This window comes from Gastrolobium bilobum, unplaced genomic scaffold, assembly GCF_033153095.1.
Source record: "Gastrolobium bilobum isolate Gb01-03AN ecotype WA unplaced genomic scaffold, APGP_CSIRO_Gbil_v1 utg7104, whole genome shotgun sequence".
In the NCBI taxonomy this organism is placed as follows: domain Eukaryota; kingdom Viridiplantae; phylum Streptophyta; class Magnoliopsida; order Fabales; family Fabaceae; genus Gastrolobium; species Gastrolobium bilobum.
Window position 1 is genome coordinate 202,281 of NW_026898416.1, and position 18,899 is coordinate 221,179.

At 35.1% G+C, this 18,899-nt stretch overlaps 2 protein-coding genes across 2 annotated transcripts; one reads left to right on the forward strand and one right to left on the reverse strand.

Moving 5' to 3' along the window:
• Nucleotides 1–633: 633 nt before the first annotated feature.
• On the reverse strand, nucleotides 634–3,545 carry LOC133316051 (bifunctional UDP-glucose 4-epimerase and UDP-xylose 4-epimerase 1). The gene is made up of 9 exons (XM_061517748.1): nucleotides 3,240–3,545; nucleotides 3,112–3,161; nucleotides 2,879–3,014; nucleotides 2,294–2,395; nucleotides 1,921–2,148; nucleotides 1,619–1,700; nucleotides 1,350–1,432; nucleotides 1,148–1,239; nucleotides 634–879 (listed from the first exon to the last, which is right to left on the reverse strand). The coding sequence occupies exons 1-9, from the start codon at nucleotides 3,432–3,434 to the stop codon at nucleotides 795–797; spliced, it is 1,053 nt and encodes a 350-aa protein (XP_061373732.1). The 5' UTR covers nucleotides 3,435–3,545; the 3' UTR covers nucleotides 634–794.
• A 14,013-nt stretch (nucleotides 3,546–17,558) lies between these two features.
• LOC133316068 (protein P21-like) lies at nucleotides 17,559–18,239 on the forward strand. The gene has a single exon (XM_061517767.1). The coding sequence runs from the start codon at nucleotides 17,559–17,561 to the stop codon at nucleotides 18,237–18,239; it is 681 nt and encodes a 226-aa protein (XP_061373751.1).
• The last annotated feature ends 660 nt before the right edge of the window (nucleotides 18,240–18,899 follow it).

Sequence of the window (18,899 nt, forward strand, 5' to 3'; positions counted from 1 at the left end):
TATAAAGTCATAGAAAACATAATGGTAGTTCAGAAGATCATAGAAAACGGCAATACTGAGGATATCCCACTAGTAAGAGGGAAATACAATCAAGAAGCACCTATAATTGATCTTCCAACATAAGAAGCAAAAAACAAGAAGAGTTATAAAACACATTGTGATGTCGATGAGATTTTTTGGCTTGAAGGGGAGGAGATAATAAAATTGGTTCGTAGCCAACTATTGGCCGAACCAAAAGCTATAAAATTTTCTGTCAATAAGAGATGGGTGGGTGTTGACACTTGACAAGGAGATGACTAGCTTAGCCATCACTGCCATCACATGCGATGAAGCGAGGTACTGTCATATCTAACCAATTTATTTATTTATTTTTGGTAAACAACCAATTTAATTTTAAAATACACTGAATCGGGCAGCTTTTCTCGTTAATGACTACCTTAATTGTTATAAAGTGATAGTTGAAGGACGTTAATTGTCTTAATCAAAAGTGCTGGGTATTTTTTTTAAAAACCCACTAACGGTGGTTTTATGTAATTTATCCATTTAATTATAAAAATGTTGTTCAAATACACTAAAATTTCGTTGTATTTATATATTGAAAGTAATATTTTTTATTATTTATTTTTTGGTACAATCAATTATCTGGCTTTTACTTACAAATAAGCAGCCAAACTTTATTCTCAAGATCATACAGGGAAGCACCAAAACAAATTAGACGGCATAATGTCTTCTGCAAAGGGAGGCCTTCTGTGTGGAAAATATTCGTATATGAGCAGTATATTTCTGAAGCTCATTCAAGGCTTCCCCGTGTATCCCCACGGATTGTTCTTTGCCCAATTCCATTGGTCCCTGCACATCTCCTCTACACCATATTTTGCCCTGAAGAAAAGACCCAAATTAATATATATATATATATATATATATATATATATATATATATATATATATAATGACAAAACAATAACGTAAAATACAAGGTAAAATGAAAGACCCCTTGTTCATCAGATATGCAAGTACAATCAAGCCTGGTATGTTCGTCTTTCACATTTGAGAGTCCTGATCTTTCGGTCAACAAAAGCTTTGTTCCTGATTGATTACCAATTCAACCATGCTTGTTACGTACAAAAGATTAGAATCAAGTACTTACTTCCAACCAAGTTCTTTCTCAGCTTTCTCTGTAGATGCATAAACCTCCGTAGCATCTCCAGGCCTTCTTGGACACATTTTCACGGGAATTTCCTGAAGATTGAATATCCAATGGAAAAAGATAACCCTTCAGATGTTATTATTTCATTCATTTGTTGTTGTGTGTATGCATACATGTGTATATCAGGAAGATGCATAATTACCTTGCCAGAAGCTTTTTTAAATGCTGCGACCATTTCAAGCACAGATGTACCACGACCAGTTCCCAGGTTATAAGCAGTACAACCTGAATTCCAATTTGTCCCATTTGACTTTAGCATACATAAATGCAAGACAATCAATCTATAAATACCAAAACAGTCTGTACATTTGTCCACAATCTTGTTGCAATTCTAGTAAATGCCAAACAGTCTTTTAGAGAAAAACAAGTTTATCCATGTAGATATATATGGGGAGAAAAAGAAGAATTTACCAATGTTCTCCGTTGTGAAAAGCTTTCGCAGGGCAGCAATGTGACCATCTGCTAAATCCATCACATGGATATAGTCCCGGACCTTATTTTGTATAAGAAAAAAGAAACGAGGGTTAGCATTTTTGCAGGGGTAAGAAATATATCTCTGCTGTTATTTGCTTTATCACCCAATAATTTGTCCTACTGTCACATTTTTCACAAATGGCTGGTCCGGCGGGAGTATACTTTGTTAAAAAAGAAACTACTATCATTATCATATGATGTCAAAAATAAACTCCAGTATATATGTAAATTTTACGAACCGCAGAGCCATCCTTTGTAGGATAATCATGACCGTATACATTGAGTTCAGGTAATCTTCCAACAGCTACTTGCTGTATGTAAGGCATGAGGTTATTTGGGATGCCCCTGGGATCTTCACCGAGTTTACCACTTTCATGGGCCCCAACTGGGTTGAAGTATCTCAGTAAAATGATCCTCCATTCTGGCTCAGCTTTCTGAATATCTCGGGCAATTTCTTCTAGGAAAAGCTGCAATGAATTGAAGTGTCAGAGAGCAAACAGAGCCAAACCATTACATCCCAAAAACAGGAATTGCAACTCCAAGTCCCCAAACAATGCAAAGAAAAAGAGAGAGAGAGAGAGAAAAAGTAACACAGAACAAACAGATGGTTACCTTGGTCCGTCCATAGGGATTCATGGCCTGTAACTTAAAATCCTCCACACAGGGTATTTTTTCAGGTTGACCATAAACGGTTGCAGATGATGAGAAAACCATCTGAGGAGCACATATGTTAAGTAATATTTTATAGTGTCAGAACAGAAATAAGTAAAGAAACGCATATCGTTTTAGTGATATATGTATATAATTTTTAAGGTATTATCTGCAGAAACAGGGAAGAAAAAAATAAATAAATAAAAAATAACGCATGTCGTGGGACATTATTCCTTGTCTTAGTTACATGGCAAACAGTGCGTCACACATGATCCCTGTTGCCTATATGAGGTCAAAAATCATGGATAAGGATGTATTTGGTGGAAACGACTATGAAATATAATAATAAGACAAGTTAAGAATCTAAATATTTCCTTGTTTGGACCACAATTTAAAAGTATTAAGATATTCTCATAAAAATTTGGTACGAATGTGAAAGATAAATAAACTTTGGACATGTAATTTTCGTTATTTTATTTACCCCTCTTCAAATATTGAAGATACTGTAAAAAAATAAAAAGTTAAAATTAGGGCATAGGGGCGAACCTTTTTACAATTATATTTTGCCATAACTTCATAGAGATTGATGGTGCCGACTAAATTATTATCAAAATAGCGGCGGGGATTTGCAACACTCTCTCCTACTGCTTTTAGGCCAGCAAAGTGGATCACAGCTTCAAATCTGTTTCACAAAAAAAAAAAATTAAAAAATCCGCAAAATTAAGAAAAGAAAAGAAAAAACAAAATCCGCAAAATTAATTAACATTGATTGAACGTACTTTGTTTTTGAGAAGAGTTTCTCCAAGTCATCCTTATTCCTTAGATCGCCCTGCAAAAAGCAAAAGAGGTTGAAACGAGGGCTCCATGGAAACAACCCCAAAGAAGATAAAATGAAGCACGAACATACCTCGGTGAATTCGAGTTTCTGAGAAAGCTGAGGACCTACCACCTCCCGAACCCGGTTCACCGCTTCCATGACGGAATTGTCGAAATTGTCAATGATAGAAACACGAAACCCACCTCTGAGAAGCTGAACCACCGTGTGAGTGCCGATGAAGCCAGCACCACCAGTCACCAGAATCGTTTGGGATGACGACACCATTTTCGAGACTCGCAGAGGAGAAGAAAACGAGATACGAGAGTTTGAGGAAAGCGTTGGAGTGAGAGAGGATGGGAACGAGGAATGTGGGATTTTATATTTAATTTTATTCTATTTTTAGGGAAATGGAATTTTGTTTGGGATAAGCATTGGTATTGGAATTCGGAAATGTTTACTCGTTTTAGTTTCTTTCTCTTTCTAATCCGTTTGATATGTTTGTTTCTTTGGCGCGCCCATATCCCTTTCGTCTGCGTTAATTTTTTTACTTTTTATTTTTATTTTTTTTTAATTCTGTTTTGCGTGCGGGTCCCACAATGGGTTTCTGGATTGATTTGCCACGTAAGGGCTCACATAAAGTGCGCGTCATCGGCAGGCACAACTTGGCATGTGCTCTTTTCAGCAACTCTACAATGGCACAAAATTAATAAACCATTAAAAAAATGGTTATTGTAATTACATAATTAATTCAAAAGAAGAAAATACTTTTAAAAATAAACTTACCAAAATTTTTGAAGTTTTGTAACAGTCGCCTGAATGAAGAAAGATATAAATGAGTTATACACTAGGTTTTTTTTTTACTAAATGCATTTAAACAATAGTTAACGGAGAAGCATGAAATGTGAAAAGAATATATTCCAAATTAAGGAAAAGTACATTCACTTTCGGTACGAATAAATAAATATGTTCAATTATGATAAAGAGCTAACTATGATAACAATTTACGGAAAATTACATTTACCAGCATGTTCAATTATTGTATCCAAGCACTCTCCATTTGGAATGGGTTGTGGCCACCGGTCACCATGATAATAACCTTACGTGGTTAGTCTTTTTCATTTAATTTCTCCGAAAAATGGATACATTACATCAGTAAATATCTTGATATTTAGTACTTTATTAGCTCGATTAATACATATTTATTTTTTAAAATAAACGTTGGACATATTTGGCTTTTTCATTTTAGTTCAACTTTTTTATTATTGTCTAAATAGAATCCCAACTTTTAATGTTAATTTTAATTTATTTTTTGTGGAGGATTTTTTTTAATGCTCAAGTATGGCGTCTATAATTTAATAATTATTTTACATTTTTGAGAAACTAATTTAATAATAAAAGTATTTAAAAAATCAAAATAATAATACATTAATTTTTTAAGGATTAATATAAAGGTTTCCGCAAATAAAATTTTCTAGAGATGAATACAGTTGCAGATAATAATGTGCCAATAATAGCATCTTCGTTAGTCGTTACCATAGACAGCAATGGATTATTTTGCCAGCTTGGAATGATGTAGTCACCACGAAACAAACACAGAAAAGAATAACAGCATAATTAATGAGGTCACGTGTTTAACGGAGTTGAACAGTTGACTGACACATAAGAGATCCTTATTAAATATTAAAATACATACGAGGTCGCGTAATCAAGATGCCAAAACATGAATGTTGATAGTCATTAGTTGACTAAATCACGACAATTAATAGCATATCATAGTTGTCCTATGTGGCTATGTCCATACATAGGAACAAATGAGAATATCCTTAACCATTTTCCAAATATGTTGTTCCGTGAACGCAAGTTTCAACCGGCCGAGGAAAACAACTTCGGTAAGCAACTATGTCTACTTGTTCAGAATCAGACTTCTCCAGCAGGTGAAATCGATAGAAGAAGGAATTCTGTTTGATACCTACTTGTGAACCAGAGATGAGTTAATTCAATTCATCCAAGCAAAATACATTGAGCTTTTCACTAATTAATGGAATCTAAGACTGTACAGTTCCTCGACGACAAGCAACGATAGGAGGAGGTATAAAAAATTTGACACCTCATCTGAGAGTCATTAGATCAAAAAATATCAATTGTGTCACATGCATATAAATCAGAGTCATTGATCTTTTTTGATCTAATGGCTCTCAGATGAGGTGTCAAAGGATCCTGCGTGTATATATATATATATATATATATATATATATATATATATATATATATGGGTTAGGATCATTTTACACCAGTGTAAGTTACACTCTTAATCTTGATCGTTGATCCTATTTCTAATGGTTCTAATTTATTAGATATTTGAACCGTTAGATTCAAGTAAATCAATGATTCAGATTTGGTGTAAGACTTCTAATTCTTACACTGGTGTAAGAATATCCTGTCCATATATATATATATATATATATATATATATATATATATATATATATATATATATCAGGATCATTTTACATCGGTGTAAGACTAATAAGTCTTACACCACATCTCAACCGTTGATTTCCGTGCATCCAACGGTTATAATTTAGGAAGTCATATGAATTAATATTAATTACTCATTAATTACACTATAAATACCAACCGATGATTTTCGTTCATCAACGATTGAGATGTGGTGTAAGACTTATTAGTCTTTCACCGGTGTAAAAAGAACCTGCCCCTGTATATATATAACATAAGAAACATTAATCCCTATATATATGCGTAGAGGATAGGAAAAAAAGAAGATATATAAGAAACGGCTCCACATACTTTTATATGTGCATATAAGATAAAATTATCTTCTGTAACATAAGAAACATTGGTCTCATAGATACATATATATATATCTCTCTGTGTGTGTGTGTGTGTGTGTTGTGAACGGTTTTGGTGGTGAGAGTAAATCTCTTTCATCAAAAGGGTGAAGTATATCAAAAAATAAAAAAAAATGGTGTAGATAAAAGCTCTATAATAAGAGTTACCATGATTGTCTCAGACAACAATTGAGAGAAAGGTGAATGATCTTAAGGACACAATGGCTCTGTGTGTCTTTTAGTAGAGTAACAATTCATTAATTAGCGTGTAGAAGTTATCTCTTCAATGGCTGAAAATGGTATGTATAGGTGAGAAAGATTCAATAATAAGTGAGAATGAACCATAATCTCCCTAGTGGGCCCCATTGCGTGTGAGGTAAACACACGCACTCCATGTGAAGTATGAGTTGTGCGGGTGCAAATGAATGAGATACTCTACAATGGGGGTCTAAAAGTCTCACTTCAAGAAAATTGAGGACTAACTTCTTAAATAAACTTTAGTGGCTGACCCATTGGATTAGGTTGTTACTTATAACATAGTTTGACAACCTAATCATGCTCATACATAATAGTGAATCAATAAGATCAAATGCGAAAAATTGAATCATAATGATTTTATAAAATATGTTTGTGTTTAATAATAGCTATATAATTAGTAACTTTCTATAATTGAATGAATTTGTTTGTGTCTATGATTTTTATGAGTTTTCTCCTCATAGATTTATTTAGGGGAATTGTATGACAATAGGAATGTTGGTGCATGAACCCCGATTTAACAAATTCATCATGATCCTTATGATCTAAGGATAAACATAGGGTTTTGTGCAATCTTTAGATTCTTGATCTTAATGCATGTTTTTTTGAGGAATAACCGGGGAACTATGATTCTTTCAAGATTGTGTAGAATTAGGGTAAAACTAACAAGGAATTGAGCCTTAATAAAATTAGAAAGAATTGATTGGCAATATATTAAGGACGAATTATTGACTTTGTAATTCATAACATATAGAGGAGATTGAGAGAAATTGAAACCCTAACTACGGTTATCTTGATTATCAAAACCAATTTCTTTTCAATTCTTGTTTTTACTTTTGCAATTATATGCTTTTGATTGTTTTAATTTTAATTCAAAGTTTCTCGTAATCGATTGTCCAACTAAAGCATGAGTAGTGAACTAGTGTTTGAATACCAATTTTCGTGGGAACGATCTCGTTCTCCAAAGTACACTTTTATTACTTTTACATGAAGAGATGGGCGCATTAAATGCGCACGAAAAGTGAAGACGACACAAGGCTTCTATAACACGTTATGTCAGCCATAAGTTGCAACGTGTAAAGTTATTATTATTACTTGAGAAGTATGAAATTCTTATCCCGGATCTACAATTTTAAGGATAAGAATTAATATGAGAAAGACAAATTTGGTTCGTTTAGAGTCAAAACATAAGAAATGATGTAATGACTAAGAACCGAGGTTAACAAAGAATGCAGCTGAGATTATGGATTGATAAATAATCTGTTTATCCTACAGTAATTCGGGTTAGGGGAAACTTATGATAAAAAATATTCTTATTGATTATAACCCTCTGATTAAAAGAGATGGAAATGTGATATGAACTATTTTTTCGATAAGATTGAACATTCAATTTACCTGGATTGGAAATATATAAATTATTTCTTGGAATTAATGTGATACAATAAATTCGGGTAATTCTCAAAGGAAGTCCATGTCATTTTCAAGATTCTAAACTTATAACACCCTGGCAGCCCGGATATCCAAATTGACTGACTGGGGGCAACTGTTATGGGCTTGTATATGAGGCTCATTTAGTATATGGTCCAATAAGGGGAAATCTAAATAAGAATCGAATATAATCAAAGGAGAATATTAATCCTAATATGACAGCATTAGACTTAGGCTTGGGCTTCTAGAGAAAGCATAAAGGGTCAGAATTCTCATACACACTGGTAAACCCTAAAAATAAGAGGTAAAACCTACATTTATGATTCATTCTCTCTCTTTATTGTTATGTTGTTACTATGCACACATCGTGTAACACCCTGTGTGCACCCGGCGTATTAAACATACATAGGGCAGTAGCGCAGCTAATTAAAATGCGAAAACTAACTTTTTATTTTCAATTATGACGCCATCATTATTAACCAAGTTGATTACGTAATCCTTTTACAAAATATTGTCTGTATGTAAATTGCAACAATTAACTAACTGAATATCCTCATATATAGACGTGTATCTAGTCACGAAACTATAACACGTAGACCGGACATAATCCTGATTCTTTATACAACGCAAGTCTAACTAAACATAACATAATCAATGTGGCATGGACAACCCCCATGCTCCCCAAATAAGGCAACAAAGCCCAACAAAGTCCTAGCTCAATAATCAATATAGTGAAACTAAAACATGGTCAACACCCAAGCATATCAGCATAACAACATACATCTTAACTCAGCTCCGGCCTACTGCCACCCGAGGTATCAACCCCCGAATTATCTGAACCTGAAAATGTGCCCCAACGTGGGGTGAGATCTCTAAAAAGAAATCTCAGTAAGGCAAGGGGTCCTCAAGGATCTCTCCACCCCAAGCTCACTTACATGTGCAATATAAGTTCAAAAGCAGTATAACAGTATAAGTTCCAAAATATTTGCAATGCAGCATATAATCATGTCATGTGTGTCAGAATCCCACTGGCCAGAGAATAAACATGTAGGATTTACATACGTCTACAACCTACAGTGCAAGATGCTACTTGCACCCCACCCACAGATTCACCATCTTGTATGACGCCACATACTCAAGCTTACCGTCTGGGTGGAACATCACATACATATCATAAGGCACTTGCACTTAACAGCTCAAAAGCATTTCAATAAACATCACATGTAAACACATCATGCATATAACCATCCCTCCATGAGCTGTGTTGGAACCAACAATGGCAAAACCGAGGACACGAAAGCTTACCTCTTAAGCAATCAATCCAAGCCAAAGTCCACACTAGCTCCAGGTCCTCAAACAGCAAAATTACAATCTGTTTAGACCATAAACATCATCAATATTCTTACTCTAAATGTTCCTTTCATTATGATAACATTTGCTTTTTCGTTTCATGCTCTTTAGGCTTCTCCCAAAGCCATAAGCCCTTAATCTAAGTGATTCTGACTTATTTCAATTATCACAGAGGTTAACACTAACAAATCATGGGTCCATAAACCTAATATTTAATTATGTATGAACAGAACAGTAACTGTCTCGAAATTCCTAAAATATCCGGATATATGTCGGGGCCATATCCAGATATTTCGCGATGGAAAGCAGTTTTTACATTTCGCGAGATATCCCTTCCAAGGTTGTGTTTTTAACTAAACGTCCAAGAATCCATTTTTAAACATATTTAGGTCAGTGATGGTGTTGGTTACCTACTCAACTCATTTTACATGCCAAGACTCAAATTTTATCAAAGAAACTCATGATCAAAGGTTCAAGAACATACCCCAAGGCTCAAAAGAGAAAATAAGAGTGCTCTTGGAGCTCTCAAACCATCCACAAGGTTCTGACTTCAAGGTCCACGAAAATGGCATATCAAGAATGTTCTTTCTCTTCAAAGATCGCTCGTTGGAGCTACCACAACCAAAGAAATGGCTCACACAATTAAACTCAAGAACTCAGCCCCTAACCACCACTAAACAAAGGCCATACCCAGAAAATGGCTGACTCTTACCCTCACAAGGTTGCTCACACCAAACTATGGTGATTAGATGAAGAAACTTGGACCAAAGGTGATCACTTTGGGGTTTCAAAGGAGAAAAAAAGCCATAAAATAATGAAGAGGAAGGGTGGCAGCAGCTGAACCTTCAGGAAACTCACGTAGGCAGACACAATATGGCCTAGGGTTATGTGCCATTAAGCATTTATAGCTTCATTAAGTTTTAAGCGTCAGTATAAGCCATAATAGCTCCGCAAATCATTTTAATCTCAAATTTTGGATTATGAACTTACCCAATTTTCTAAGATTTGTCATATTTTTATTATAATTTTTACAGCACTTTGTCAGTACCCGCTTTTACGTAGCCGGTATCAGTCCTGACACCAGTTCTCATTATTTTGACTTCAAACTTGGCATACCAGTCCTAAATATTGTTCTAGGAATATTCATGTATTTAATATAATTTTCGGTATACTTCTTCGGTACAAACTTATACTGTGGAGCAGAACCGGTATCTGCACTTTTCGTCAGAAAAATGACTTTCAACATTATTAATCACTTACTATTATTATCCTTACCTTACCATATTCATTTAAGGTCAATTGTGGAATTATTTTCTAATACATAATTAATCATTTAAATTCTTAATTTAACGGTGCAAGTTCTTACACATAGCACCCCTTTGGCGAAATTTGTTTTTTTCTTTTACTTGTGCATTGTGATATGCTATACTCAAAGATATCTCATTCATAGATATTTTAGAAAGCTCTTATATCCAAGATAAACTCATTAGTCCTTTGGGCTAGACATCTCCATCTTCAGGACACATTAAAACAGTACTTCACAAGTCATGTTAAGTGTACGTGGTTTTATACAAATAACAAGTGTGTAAGTTATGTTTGTTATCTACGACTTTTAAAAAGTATTTTAGAAAAACTCCTTTAAAAGTCATGAGAAGCGTATAGGAAGCCCATACTAAAAGTCCAACTCCTTATTACTAAAAAAAAAAGTCCAACTCTGCACCTGGTTCGTAGATCCTTATGAGACATTTGGTAGAGGAGAATTTTTTTTTTACCAGGCAAATACAATTACTAGGTATATGGTGAAAAATGATTTTGGTAGGAAAAAAAAAAATTGTTTGGTAAGTAAAAATATTACCAGAAAAATTGGGTTAAATTTTCTAAGTCTATATTTAGTTGAAGGTAAAATATTGATGGGAAAATGGATTGAAATGACGAAAATAACCTTGTAAAATATATAAATATGAAGAAGTGAAAGATTAACCCTTGCCAAACATAATCGTGAGTCTATCAGATTTGGGGTTATCTACCAATGTTCACGTTCCATTACTCAGAGATCTTCGACTTTCTCCGTCTGGTTTCAAACTCGCCATCACAGCTCCGTCAAGATGAGCGAGTGGTGTGAAGGTTCAATCAACTGAAAAAAGAGGAACAGTGGAAGGAGTATTTTTTTCGGGAGGTTCACCACGACTACTTTAATAAAAAATATTTTTTTGGGGAAACATATTTGTAGATACTGAAAATGTAGTGGAAGGAGTATCGTTCCTCTTATGTTACCATTTTGGAAAGTTAAAGAGGAACGATAACAATTTCTTAAGAGGTAGTAGATTGCGGATGGAGATAGAAATACTCGCTTCTATCATCTCAATACGGTTGTCAGAAGGAATTCGAATAAAATCTTCAAACTTAAAAATGATGGAGAGGCTTGGATTTCAGATCCTGAGGAACTCAAAAACATGGCTTGCAATTTCTTCAAAACTCTTTTCACTGAAGACTTATGTGACAGAAGGTGGATTTCTTCAGGAAACCTTTGGCATGTTCTTCTAGAGCGGGAAAATAATTCTTTAAGCAAAGTCTCGCATGAGATGGAAGTTAAACAAATAACTTTCAACATGGGAGCATTCAAGGCACCAGGTATTGATGGTTTTCCTGCATTTTTCTTTCAGAAGAATTGGGAATTAATTAAATCTAAGGTACGTTCCTTAATTAATCAGATTTGGAATTATCTTGAAGTTTTAGCATCAATAAATTCTACTTTGCTGGTATTAATTCCTAAAGTCCAGAATTCGGTGAATATCAAGCAATTTAGGCCAATTTCATTATGTTCGGTTATTTATAAAATTATCAGCAATCTTATTGTGAGCCGGCTGAAACCAATTATGCAGAAGTAATTTCTCCTGCTCAATCTAGTTTTGTGCCCCAGTGCCATATTCAAGACAATATCATTATTGTGCAAGAACTGGTTCATTCTATGAGGAGAATGCGGGGTAAAAAGTGTTTTATGGTGATTAAGGTGGATCTTGAGAAGGCTTATGATCGTTTAAATTGAAGTTTATTCATAGAGTTCTTGATGAAATTCAGATTCCTGATAGACTTTCAAAACTGATCATGGCAGCTGTCACATCTCCAAAAACCAACATTATTTGGAATGGTAAGTTAACAGAGGAATTCTAACCAAGCAGAGGCGTCAGACAAGGAGATCCGATCTCTCCTTACCTTTTTGTCTTGGCAATGGAGAAGCTTTCTCATATCATTGATACAACAGTGAATGGGAATCTTTGGAAGCCAATAAGAATTGGTAAGGGTGGACCCAAAATATCGCACCTCTCATTTGCGGATGATTTGATGCTTTTTCTAGAAGCCAGTGAGGATCAGCATAATATCCTTTTCAGATGTTTGAATTTGTTTGGAGATATTTTTGGGCAAAAAGGTGAATGTTCAAAAATCTTCTATTTATTTCTCAAAGAACACTCCTGATGAGCTAGCTACTAAAATCACAGAACAGAGTGGATTCAAAAGAGTAACAAATATAGGAAGATATCTTGGAGCAATGATACATCATGGTAAAGTTACTAAAAATTTATTTGCTGGTATAGTTGAGAGAGTTAAAGAAAGATTATCTAGCTTGCAATCCTAGTCTCTCTCTCAGGCGGGCAGAGTGATTCTTTCTCAATCTGTGGTTTCTATTATGCCGTATTACTTCATGCAAAGCAATATGATTCCTAAAGCTGTCTGTAATGAATTGGAACAGCTTCAAAGAGCCTTTATATGGGGTGATACAGAAAGGAAGAAACATATGCATGTTATTGGTTGGGACACAATTACAAGACCAAAAGCAGATGGAGGGCTGGGGTTGAGGAAATTACAAGTCATGAATGAAGCTTTCTTGGGAAAACTAGTTTGGAATTTTGTTAATTATCCTGATCAGCTTTGGGTGAAGGTATTAAAAGCTAAGTACACAAATTCATCAAATACTCAGACTGATTTAACTTGGAAGAATGGAAATTCTCGTCTTTGGAAATTTATGTGTGATGTTTGGAATAAGCTTAAACCCAAGCTCGTTTGGGATGTGGGTGATGGATCTTCTGTTCTTTTTTGGGAGGACCATTGGGTGAACATTGGGAAAAAACTTGCAAACAGAGCTATTGCTCAAATTTCCCCAATAGAGGCTGGTAAGAGAGTAATTGATTATGTTACTCATGATGGATCTTGGGATTGTGAGATTATATCTAATTTTCTTCCTGATGATTGTGTTCAAATTATTAGAAGCATGATGCCTCCTCATGAATCTAATGGTATGGACAGAAAATGGTGGAATTTAGTTGGATCAGATGAAGTTTTTGTGAAAAATATTTATTTTACATTGCTAAATCAAAATAGTTCTAATGGTATTGACATAAAATTCTGGTCAACCATTTGGAATTTAAAAGGGCTCAACCGGATAAGTTTGTTCCTTTGGAAGACGTCTCATCATCGTCTATCAACTAGGAGCTTCCTAACAAACTTTAGATTGTGTCCTCCTAGTTGTCCTATTTGTAATTTTCATGAGGAATCCATTATTCATTGGCACGTGACTGTCGAAAGATTAAAAAAGTTTGGTCTGATCTTTTGAGGCCAAATTTGATAAATAATTTATTTGATACTGATTTGGATTCTTGGCTTTCCTTGAATATTCAAAATGTATCTATTTTGTGCTTTGATGCCCCCTGGTTGTTAGTTTTTGCTGTTACTGTTTGGTTAGCTTGGCAGTGGAGAAACAATCAGGTGCATGGTGTTGAAAATAACGGGAAAGCATACAAGGTGCAGTCCATAGAGAGTCTGGTTCGTGAGTGTACATAAGCCTGGATGACTTCTAAGGGGACAAAGTTGACCAAGAATTACATTTCTGTTCCTATTAGATGGTTACCTCCGGACACAGGTTGGGTGAAATTAAACACGGATGGTGCAGCCAGGAGTGATGGTAGGGGTGCTGCTTGTGGAGGAATTATAAGAGATGAAAATGGTTATTGGATAGATGGGTTAGCTTACTATATTGGCCATTGTTCAGCTTTTGTTGCAGAATTACGGGGCGTCCTCAAAGGTCTTGCATTTGCTTGGACTAGAGGTTGGAGACGCTGCTTCCTAGAAAGTGATTCAAGCTCAGTTATCATTTTGCTCTCCAGTAGTGGAAGAGCAGCTCGAGAGTATCACTTAGTGACTCGGATTCGAGCATGGTTACAAAAGAATTGGGAAGTTCACCTAGTTCATGTTTTTAGAGAAGGAAATAGTTGTGCAGATTGACTTTTTAAATAATTTTCGTGTTTTTTCAAACCCTCCCCCTGGTATTTGGCCTTTGTATTTGGCTGATTTGTCTTTGTCTTGTAATTTCAGAACGATTTTATTGAATTGATCTCTTTGGGGTATAGTTGTTAACCCCTTTAGATTACCAAAAAGAAAAAGGAAAAAAAGAAGAACAGTGTTTCTGGAACAATAGGGACAATTTGGTCCGCATCCTTGCGTTCAATTTTTTCTTTTCCCACCAAACCCAAAATACCACCATCAATATGGATTTCTGAAACAGTGTTTTCAAAGAAATTTTTACAAACAAAACGGCTTGTATGGGCAAAGGATTCTCCTACCTAAATTTTCTTAACTCTTCTATCAAACACAGTTAAATTCAAAATCCATTTCAAGTTGCCTAGGGAAAGAAACCAAAAGCCCCTACCAGACACCCCCTTAGTGTTTCATAGAATTCAAGTTGGATGTGTAAGTAATTTAATTGTCATTTTTTTTTTTTTTTTTTAAGCTTGAGCGATGCAAATTCTATTTAAAGTAAATTCCTTTTGGGTCCCTAACAAAAAATTCGGTCCCCCACTTTCGTCCTTTACAAAAAAAAGGCAACTTTTGGTTCCTCTACAATTCCAGTTCTTTGAAAATAAGGTCTCTCAGAAATTCAATGAAGACCCAATGTAGTCCCCCAAAAAAGACTAATATGGATATTTTTTTGTAAGGAACGAAAGTGGGGGCCTTGATTTTTGTTAGAGATCTAATAGGAATTTTACTCTTCTATTTATTTATTTATTTTTGTGCGGGTATCTGAAAGTGGAAACTAAACTCGTTGCATATTCTAATAAAGAATGCGATAACAGCATTAGAGCACTAACTTTGCCGGCGATTAAAAAGAAAACTTCAGCAATAACCTCTGTTCTTTATTACGGGCCTCATTGTATAAGGCCCAAACTCACTAGGCCCTAGCGTTGATAAATTAGATGATTTGTTTCGGTTCCCTTGGCCTTCCCTACTAAATGGACATAAATAATTTAGACTTCTTTAAATTCTAGTTTACAGGACAATGAATGAAACTTCCAGGCAGCACTCACCAATTCTAGAAGAGTAGGATGAAAGAATTTCAATGAAGTTAAAAAGAGTAAAAAATTAATTTAATCTAACAGTTGTTATGGTAAAATTGTATTAATAATTTTTTATTATATTTTTTAAATATATCCATTCATATAAAAGACATTCGGTATGAAAAATGAAAAATACATAAGTCTACCTACATATATAAAAAAATTCGATAATATTTAATTATTTATTAATAGTAATGCATCATAAAAAAATTTATACAAACAATTCATCCAGAAACTTAAATTATTAAATAAATATTACATTTATAATTTTATATTATATTTATCTAACATTATTGTAATTCAGTTTATCCCCTATTCGTTTTTCAAACTTCTACTTTATCCAAATTGAAATTTGATTACATTTTTTTTTTGTTTATAACCGCGTCGACAGCAATGAATCCTTTTAAGAATGAAAACGAAATAGGTAACAGTATTTAATTAATATTAACATTTTGAAACATTTAATACGAGTCAATTGCTTGATTTAATTTACAGGCAGCACCGCTTAGTTGCCGTTGAGATTAATCCATTGACTAACTTACAAAATTTTTATTAACTATCGGTGAAGAGTAGATCGGATTATTAATTTAGTGTTAGTAAATTAAAATAATAATAAATTGAATACTTTGAAGATAAACACTATACCATTTTTTTTGTCTTAAGGTATTATTTTCTTTTGTTCACGCTTTGTAGAGACTCAATTTTACGTAAGATTACTAAGTACATGTTGTTGTTTTTTGACCATTACTTCATATGTGTTGAAGCATGCTTGCTTTTGTTGTCGGTTCTAATTCTACAGACATTTGTGTATTTCAGCATGTAGTGCATTGTTAACGACGCGATAATCTAGGTTGATTTTTCTTCACTTAATTCTTCTTTTTCAGCGGTTAAGGTTGATACATTTACCAACATCACCTTCAAATATCCAATAAAATAATAACGAACTTTGAGAAAGGTGATTAGGAGAGGCTTTTTCCAGAAGGAAAGCAACAAATTTCTGACACCTAGCCAACTATAAAATTAATAGATTGCTACAATCACGGCCCAAACCACCTTTGAACGTTACCTTATTTCGCTAAGCTACGGTTTTAGGTCGAAATTTTTTAACTTGCACGTTAGAGTCTCCTCGGGCTGTTTGACCTTTATAACCCTTTACTAATAATTAATTATCTAATTAATTTTTATTATAAATTATTTCAAAAATTTAACCTCTTCAAAAAATATAACACCAATCTGCCCCTGTTTGACTGTTGACCAGCAAGCCTACCCGGGTACACCCTTCCCTACCTGGGTATTTTTTGAAATTTTTTACCTACCCGGGTAGAGAGGGGTATACCCGGGTATCGTTCTTGGCACCTGAAAAATTGTTTGAATTATTTACCCGGGTGGGTAAGGATGTACCCGGGTAAATCTCCACTGTAAACCTCTGAAATTCGAGCCTCAACCATCCACATCAGGAAGATAAGCGACGCAATGCATAGCACGCTACTGAACAAAGCCATTCCTTTTCTTTTTCTTTTTTTGACACCGAAAAGAATAAGAGAATTAACGAACAACACAGAGATGGAAAAAAGAAGGAAACTTGGGAACGAGATGCTAGTGGGAAGCGAGTGGGTGTGGACTACTTATGAGTGGAGATTTACCCGGTACATCCTTACTTACCCGGGTAAATAATTCAAACAATTTTTCAAGTGCCAAGAACAATACCCGGGTACACCCCTCCTTACCCGGGTAGTCAAAAAATTCTAAAAAATATCCGGGTAGAGAGGGGTGTACCCGGATAGGCTTGCTGGTCAACCGTCAAACAGGGACAGATTGATGTTATGTTTTTTGAGGGCGTTAAATTTTTGAAATAGTTTATAATGAAAGTCAATTTGATAATTAATTATTAATAAAAGATTATAAGGGTCAAAAAGCCGTCTCATTTGGAGTTTCAGGAATTTCGGTATTTTAATTTCCAAATACATGTCTTGTCCTCAAATCCATACATATCAGCAAGAACATGACATCATGAGAACATGAATTTTCCCAAACCAAGACTTTTGAATTTGAACATTTACAAGGGACCCATGTTGAAGCCGCGTATAACTATATATAAACCCAAACTCGCATGCAATTTTCCTCAACACACTCAATTGAAAATGGCCATCTTGGAATTCAAAAGCCTCTCTATCTTCCTTATGATCACCATCACTTACCTCGCCTCCGCGGAGTCAGCGAGGTTTGACATAACAAACAAATGCTCCTACACGGTATGGGCAGCAGCCGTGCCCGGCGGAGGCAGACAGCTCAACTCCGGCGAGACATGGGGGATTGACGTGGCAGCCGGCACGGCCGGAGCACGCATATGGGCTCGAACCAACTGCAACTTCGACGGGTCAGGACATGGACACTGCCAAACAGGTGACTGTGGTGGTGTTCTTCAGTGCACAGCATATGGTACACCACCAAACACACTTGCTGAATTTGCTCTTAACCAATACAACAACCTGGACTTCTTCGATATCTCACTCGTGGATGGGTTTAATGTTCCTATGGAGTTCAGCCCAACATCTAATGGGTGCACACGCGCCATTAGCTGCACCGCTGATATCAACGGACAGTGTCCAAGCGCTCTCAAAACCGATGGCGGTTGCAACAACCCTTGCACCGTTTTCAAAACGGATCAGTATTGTTGCAACTCTGGTAGCTGTGGACCCACTGATTATTCCAAATTTTTCAAGGATAGGTGCCCAGATGCTTATAGTTACCCTAAGGATGATGCAACAAGCACGTTTACATGCCCTGGTGGAACCAACTACAAAGTTGTGTTTTGCCCTTGAACAATTGTTTGTTTCCTTCTTTGGTATAACCGTTATACTTTTCGTATGCGTGTACCTATAACCCAATAAAAGGGCTTCATCTCATGGGCTATGTCAGTACATGTACAATTCTGGGATGTACTTTTTAATTTGCCATAGAATAAATTACGGTTAACAGTAAAATATTAAGGCTAAATATTTCTGATTCGTGATTTCGAAAGGTAAACTAGATTTTCTTAACTTGAAGTTTTAACTATATTCATGATTTGCAGTCAGGTAAGAGGGGCTAACTCATATGTGCATGATCAAAGTTTCTTTTATAAATGAGACTATAACCAATTGGCTCATTGAATAGCATCGATGCAAAGGCCTTGGGTTTGACTTGTGTGCTATAGGTTGAAGCTCGTGGCCTCTCCTCATCTTATGAATAAAAAAATAGGACCTTTCCTCCCCGGTATTCTTTTTATGACAAAAAAATTATTTAAATATTGTAGAATAAAAAGAGACGAAAGAAACATTGAATGAATCCGTGACATCGGACTCTTATATCATGTAAAAAACGAATTCAACCCAAAAACTTAACTTATTGTTGATGATATAGTAATATTTTTATATATCTCTAACACGTCCACTCACAAGAGAGCCCGGCTTGAAAGGTGGATGTTGCATCAGGCTAAGCCT

What these genes read in the sequence shown, in the direction of transcription:
- LOC133316068 (XM_061517767.1), top strand. Translation starts at nt 17,559, where the DNA reads ATGGCCATCTTGGAATTCAAAAGCCTCTCTATCTTCCTTATGATCACC.
- LOC133316051 (XM_061517748.1), bottom strand. Translation starts at nt 3,434, where the DNA reads ATGGTGTCGTCATCCCAAACGATTCTGGTGACTGGTGGTGCTGGCTTC. An exon ending in ATCCCTATGGACGGACCAAG is followed by an intron (nt 2,149 to 2,293) that starts GTAACCATCTGT and finishes AATTCATTGCAG; the next exon opens with CTTTTCCTAGAAGAAATTGC. An exon ending in CTACAAAGGATGGCTCTGCG is followed by an intron (nt 1,701 to 1,920) that starts GTTCGTAAAATT and finishes ATACAAAATAAG; the next exon opens with GTCCGGGACTATATCCATGT.